General features: G+C 44.0%; 1 protein-coding gene across 1 annotated transcript in view; it reads right to left on the bottom strand.

The window, feature by feature from the left end:
* The window catches only part of gli2a (GLI family zinc finger 2a), a 108,024-nt gene that overhangs the window by 82,746 nt on the left and 17,778 nt on the right, over window positions 1-7,500 (bottom strand). Inside the window, exon 2 of the mRNA XM_034110338.2 lies at window positions 4,199-4,333. Coding sequence (XP_033966229.1) covers window positions 4,199-4,313 — 115 coding nt within the window. The 5' untranslated portion in view covers window positions 4,314-4,333. The remainder of the gene's footprint in view (window positions 1-4,198; window positions 4,334-7,500) is intronic.

Genomic DNA, 7,500 nt, shown 5'->3' on the forward strand with positions numbered 1-7,500 from the left:
AGTTCAAAACCCAAAGATATTGAGTTTGGTATAAAACTATAAATCAATATATTTGAGAGATGTTCTGCCCCAATCACAGCTCTCGTTGAAGCCCAAGTGCAAAGTGACCGTGCAGAGGTCATTCCGGGACCGACACCATATCTCTCTCTGTTGAGGTGGTTCTGGGAGGCCAGCAGTGACTTCCTGACAGTGAGAGGCTATAGACCCTGACAGGAACATAAACAACACTGGGACCTGGTCAATAGGCCTTCCTGTAAGCTTGTTGCTTGCAGGTCTTCTCGAGTATCAGCAAAGGCGTTATTGATACGCTGTAACAACATGTTACTGTAGATGACGCCTGATCGAGCCCAGTCTTTCTCAACACTGTTGATCGAAGAAGTGCTTGTGGCTGTTCCAAATGAAATCCATGACATGTTTCAGGTCTTTCGGAGCAAAGGGCTTCTTGTATAAGCGCTTTGAGCGCTTTGAGCACTGGAAAAGCGCTATAATAAATGTAAGTAATTATTATTATTATTTTGTATGTGCAGCCTCTTAACTGGATCTGCAGTATTTCTTTACATAGCAAAGACACACAAAGTTGCATTGCCCCGCACACTTCAACCACACAATGAAAGTGTGTATATCAATTGCACTGATGTCAGGCTGTGATACCTACATGGGTTTTCTCGCTTACCTTAACGGTGCATGAAGTTCATTGGGAATGCATTTGGAGCTAACACTTGCACGAGGAGACTGTTATGGAGAAATGTTTTACGGTTTCACCACGAAGCATATGTTTCTAACATCGAGATAAACGTAGAGATAACACTTGCATGAAAGTTTGTAGGTGTCTTGCTTTAATGACTCTGATGTACTTCTCTCTGCTTTCGGTTTACCGTGCAGGCATGCGAGAAATACAATGTTTTCTGTAAGAATAAAAGGTAAAACACTGAGAGTCATTCATATACAAATGGTCATTCTATGGATGGAGTATTCCTTTGACGCACAAGCTTAGTTGCATCGGTCATCAAATAATGAAGCTGTCCGGATGTTACGGAGCATTGTTTAAAAGGTTATTTTTTCTCTTTGTAGAAGTGGAATACTTCAGGCCTCAGCAGATGAGGTGGAGGGCCAATAAGTTAAACCAAAAGGGGGCACAGGGGTCTGGCTTGAATGCGGTCATCCCTGCATAACCCTGGTCCCAGAACCCCCCCCCCCCTGCACCTCTCCCCCGGTCTGTGGAACCACAGCAGTGTAAGAGCCTCATTTAGGAGCTCAGAAAGAAAGGCAGAAATCTCTTTCTCAGGAAGATTAGTGGCTGTCCCTTTGGAGTAGGCCTGTGGACGGGGGGGGGGGGGACACTTTGCACCAGGACATTTTTTCTCTGCCGGCGGGGGCGTGACCCGCTCCAGAGCACCCTCAGAAATGCGGAGACCCCAGTGAAGACCCTCAGCTCCATTTCAACTGTAACAACTGGGAATCTTGTATCTAGGTATATTTCTCTCATGTCAGAACATGTCTTTCCACTTGAGATAAGACGTTATAACTTAAGCAGTACCAATGCAGTGAGATGTAGGGCCTGGTCTTTAGACAATGCATCTTAAGTATCTTGTGAAGTCAAAGACTCTTGAAAACATTAACACAACTTTGGAGCATTTCTGGCTTACTTTGAAGCCAACATTTACTGATCGTGGTAATATATAGTTAAAAATAAATGTTCCCAGCTAATTACAAGAGCTCAATTATCTAAATATCCCGTTTTATTTAAAGAAATCTCAGCAAGAACATTTCACTTGTTCTATTGGCAGATTTGTTTGACTTATTACAAGTGAAAACACTTTGTTTTTATTATTATTTGACTTGATTTCCGAGCAGCATTTCCCACTGTAAGACTTCGCCCTGATGGCCGTGACATACGGCCCCTTATCGCAGAGACACTCCTCGCTAAACTAATTATACAACACTCACGGGGGAAAACTTGAGGTCGGGGTGATTTAATACTGCATTCTTGTTTGAACACAAGTGGGACGGCAAGTGTTGACAAAGCTGAGGACATGTTTCTGTAGTGCCTCTCATTGGCACCCTCCTTACATACATCAAGCTGTGGATAATTATCTGTGGACGATGCTTTTCCGATGCTGAAGAACATCAATCTGCGTCCGGAACTCGCAAGCTACGGCCGGCTCGGAGAAAGATGAGCGTAACGCAGAAATAATCACAAGTGTTAGCGAGCGTGTCTGCTCCACTGGCCTCGTACAGTCAACACCCCCGTGAGGGATGATGGAAAAACATCTCCTTGGCAAACTGCCCCGGAATATAACAAGGGCCGTAAAACAACATGTTGGAGGATGTGTGTTTGAAGGCGTTGTTCTTGTTCTGCTAGTCTTTGGTGTGAAGTGGGGAGGGGGGGGGGGGGGGGGGGGGGAGGGGGGTACATGAATCACAGGTATTCCTTTGAAATCATGAGATGTTTTACAATCCTGGTACCTAATCTGGACACATGCTACTCTGACACAGAGCCGACACACACTCGTAAATCCCCGAGCTGGGAGTCAGGTTGCAGGGGCCGGGCCTGTGGAAGCAGACCCCTCGCTGCCAGACAGATGGGGGGGGGGGTCCTGAGAAACAAGCCTGATTCCCCTCATGCGGACTGAACCCGACCTGCACTTCGGAGCCAGTACCCTGGACTTCTCTTACCCGTCGGACCCCGATGCACACTCTGCATTAGAGTCCAGACACACTCAGAGACACAGACACGTCAACAGGGCGAGGCATGTCTCGATGAAACACAAGCAAAGTGAGCTCTCGTGAAAACAGGTTATGAGAACCAGGGCCAGCTGACACCAGGGATTAGGGCGAACAAGATGTTCCAGGATGTCTCTGCTTAGGTTACACTGTAAAGTGCCGGTTCATTTTCAAACTTAAAAAAAACCTGATAATGCAGTCTGGACTTTTTCGACTACTTTGGAATTCCATTTCAAATACTAGAGAGTTAGATAAAAGAGGACCTTTAAGTTAGCCTGTTTGTGACATCTTACCAAGAAGCTACTTTATTTATTCACATTCGCCCCATTTATGTTTCACATGCATACTAATATCAGAACCAGTTCAAATAAAAACACAGAATAATCAAATGAAAACAAAAGCAGAGCATTAAGACGATCTAATGACGTCCTGACGGCCTACTTCTTCTCTTCCCCCGTGTGACAACGTGAGCTTTGCCATGGCAGGCCACCAGGCCCTTCATTAAACAGTGAAAGCACTTGAATGGCATGTTCCTGCCTCGGCCCCTCAGATGAACAGAGGGTCTTCCTGAGGGCTTTCAGTGTCCACCAGCAGGCGTTAGTAATTTATAACCCTGGTACCTCAGAGGATGCAGCGAGGTCCTCAAACCTCGTTACGAGGAGTTTTCATCACACACTAATGAAAACATGAGCTCATCTTTTAATGATGACCCCTTCATAGGGGGAGTATGCAACCTCTGTAGTACCTCACAAGCACAGATAAGCCCTGATGGGTGCGGACTACTCCTTTTCAGCGCTGCAAGGTTATGAAAATGCGTTCCCCGCTGCCTACATAACACACAATGGTCATAAGTGTGAATGACTTAATAATTCATGTCATGGCAAGCACAATATGTTTTCTTGCTGGTTTGAAAAACTTGCAGCCTCTTTGTGGAGGTGCCAGTGAGGGCACTGATGTGTCCTAGTTTCTCACCCCGCATCCCCAAACAATTACTGCCCGTGTTCCTCGTGTGGCGGGCCACCAAGCCCATCGTTAAGCAGAAATGCCGCTAACGCCACAATGCCATGCCACATCTTCTTAGCATTTCAAAGGTGCCTCCCTCCGCCCAGCCTTTATCTGAGGACTCTGAGACACCATGTCGTCCACTGCTGTGCCAGCCTTCTTTAGTAATTCATGAAATGTACACTCGGGAGGTGAGAACAAGGTCTTTCGACCTCATTATAACATTTTTTCATCATCCATTCCCTGACATCTCTGAAACATGCTGCCCCATCTCTTGGTCTATCTCTCATTTGCAACCCAGCTCCTTAAAGTAGCCATAATGTTTAAGTTCACTGCACTGTGAGTGAGTGCATGGTCTCACAGACACACAGAAGGATGCTAGAGAGCTACTGTGTTGATCACCAGCTGTGTAGTTCCATCGGTCTTCACTGTGTCAGACATGTAGTTCCAAGGTGAGTGAAGAAGGGCTTACCTCTGGTCAGAGTGGTGGGCGAGGGCTTCTTTGGGAGTTCTGAGAAGCTGCTTCCATCCAGACCTGACCCCTTACACTCCTTCTTCTCAGTGGCTGTTGGAGCTGAAGTCTCCATGCTGCTCTTCACTGTGCGTCCTGGGGAGGCAACAGGACACAAGGCTAGGTCAATGATCTGATCTAGCCTGTCACAGAGCAAAAGAAAAATAAGTTGAAAAGTAAAGTATTGAAAAAAAGGAAAGGGGATGTTTAGTTTAGTTATATCCAAACTAGGGGTGGGCGATATTGAAAAATATATTATCACGATATCTTTCAAGCAGTATCACGATAGACGATATATATCACGATATTTTTTCACGTCGGTTATTATGGTTATTTTTCAAGTTACTTAACAGTTCAAGCACCTACAAGGTAACAGAAACTAACACAAAAAGGAGTAACAGACCAAAAGAGCATTTCAAGCTGGTTTTATTTCTGAAATGAATCCCTGAATGAACAATTCAACATTTTGATATGGCTTCAGGCACAGTTTCTCAGTATAAACATGAACTTTCTGAGGTAGCACGAACAGTGAACATCAATAAGCATGAAAAGGAGGGTAAAACATAACTAAGTAAAACATAAAACATCAATGAGGAAAAGTCAGTGCCAAACACTTCAAATGTAAACTTTAGACTTGAAGTGCAATAAAAGACTTTAGCACACTTTTTTTTTTTTTTTTTTTTTTTTTTTTTTTATCACGATAGATACGATATCTCTGAAAAAGCATATCCTGGAGACCTAATATCGTCACGACGATATATATCGTCATATCGCCCACCCCTAATCCAAACTACTTAATTATTAAACCTAATTTCATGAAGGTTTTCAAAAAGGTGGCATAAACTCATGTCTTATCTATGGGATAGTTAAACCTAAACAAACAACAACATATACGCTTTCTAACAGCTACTGGAGGGATTTTGACTAATTTCAGTAGAAACTTTATTAAAGGTTTATATATAATATTATAATAACTATTTAGGGGTTCCTGCCATTGGCCTTTGTAAAAAGGGTGTTTTGGGTTTCATTGTCCTATATTCTAAGGTAAATGGGTATGTGCAACCTTTCTGAAAACGGTCCTGAAATGATCCAGGTTAAACAATTCATTTTACGCTAGCTGAAAATATAACGGTTTCAAATAGCAGACCATAATGCATCTTCCTCGAAGTGATGTATAATGTTTACTGTGTGAGTTGCGTATGTATTTATTCTACGAGTGTAACTCCTCAGTTCGGGCCTGAACACACACACAGGTTTCTCAGCTTGATGACTCCACAGCGCTCTTCTGTTCTGATTGTGGCTGTGAGTGGCCCTCAGCCCATACTGTGTCAATCCCTCCTCATGTCTGTGTGAAAGGCCGACGACTTGGCACCGTGCCACTTGTTTGACTTGGAGGGACCTACAAGATCATCCTCTGCTGAGAACAAACAAGAGCCCGGCCTGGAGGGGGGGGTCTTCCACACACTCCTGCTAGCTCGTGGTCATCGCTTTAACACCTGCTTTCAGGAACTGGCGAGAAAATGTCGACCGAGCGCTGAGAGGACATTATGGCAAGGCGGACGTAATCCGAGGAGGGGGCTTAATGTTTCACAGGTGCGAGGGAAGGGACTTCTTTCCATGTTTGGAGAAGTGTAAAAACATGTTGGTGTTCGTCTGAATGCTTTTAGGGCATCTCAAACAAGCTTCAGTTTCCTCCTCACACCTGTTGGAAGCTCCGGGAAGTCCGTGCGTTAAACAGTTCACTGAATGAATACTTCTGCATTCTCCAGACTTGTAAAACTAAAGTGTTTATGGCTAGATTTGTGCCCAAAGGAGACAAACAACACCTCGAGAGAAACGGAAATTAATTTTCAAGTCAAGTTAAAAGAAATATGATTTTTGGCTTCAAGAAAGGCCATAAAACGAATCAAAGTACATTAAAACACTCTTTGTACAAACTCTAACCAGATGGAATGAGAATATGGAAATACGTAATTACGAGCTGTGAATGATACCATCACTGAGAGGGAAAGTGATTGCTCAGTGATCTCTCCGCCGAATGTGTGAAGTGCTGTTTTTGGTTCCATGTGGATATCCAACATGTCGTCCTGTGCTGTGACGTGTGTGTGTTAGAGCCATGCCTGACCCTCCGGAGGTGCCAGTCGCCTGTCACCCAGCCAATGTAAGCCGATTAGAAGGTGGGTGACTAACAGGTTTAGGCTGCATCTGTTTCTTTTTTTCTGGTGCCAGAACGTCTCGAGTCTGCTCTTGGAGAACTCCGTCACTCTGACATCACCTTTGTGATAGAATGTAATGTGCTCTTTCATGGCTTTTATCTTATTCAGAGTCGTGAGAGGAGCGGCTCCTTTGGAAGTGAACCCTCTTGGCAGAGATAAGATGTGCCCATGAACACACCAGAGCTCACAGCAACACAGTTCTTCTTTCAAGCAAAGGACTGAGCATCCTCCCCTTAACATCGGCTTCTGATGAACATCTGGCACCGCATTAATAGCTGTTTCCATGCTTTTAGAGCATGCCAACTATTTGCTTTCCAATTGCCTCTGAACCTCGAGCCAATGTTTTGACGAGGAGAGGGTTTGGGGTACAAGCACCTGTAAGGCTCATTTACCTAGACATAAAAAAACAGAATCAGCGGGGGCAGCTTTGGGGACTTTTGGATCTCAAACCTGGCTGCGCTCACTCTGCAGGCCTCAGTGCGCAATTTGGTTTTCTTGCTATGAACTAAGATTCCACTGTTCACGTTGTTTTTTAATTTGTGTCCAATATGAGATTCCAGTGTGTCAGCGTGTGCAAAAGAACATTTCAGAAGTCTCTTATAGCGTGGTGTCAGAAGGCCTGACGCCAGTAAGCGCTCTGGGGAAACCAAACGTCCTATTCTTACGTTCTTTTTGGCATCAAGGTTCTTCCATACTTCAATCTGTTCAGCCCATTGAGGAAATCATCTCAATTACTTTTGGTGTTCCTATGTTCTGTGATTTACGATATACTGTATTTAATGATTTTGAAAAATGTACCACTCAAACAAGAATACATTTTGTACGTTATTTTTGAATGAAAATAGAGGAAACAAAGTGTCTAAGCAATTCAAGCTGCCCTATTGACTCCAAAGTTAACTTTCCCCAGAATGTACAACAGGGATGAAAAAAAGAGACATTTCAACCACATTTTTTACAACATGAACTCATTCTACAACGACACGTTCAGCGAGCCTCCTCTCTCAAAATCATCTAAGTCAATACATTGTTAAGAATAATCACATTTGG

The sequence above is a fragment of the Pseudochaenichthys georgianus genome, chromosome 21, assembly GCF_902827115.2.
Source record: "Pseudochaenichthys georgianus chromosome 21, fPseGeo1.2, whole genome shotgun sequence".
Taxonomy (NCBI): domain Eukaryota; kingdom Metazoa; phylum Chordata; class Actinopteri; order Perciformes; family Channichthyidae; genus Pseudochaenichthys; species Pseudochaenichthys georgianus.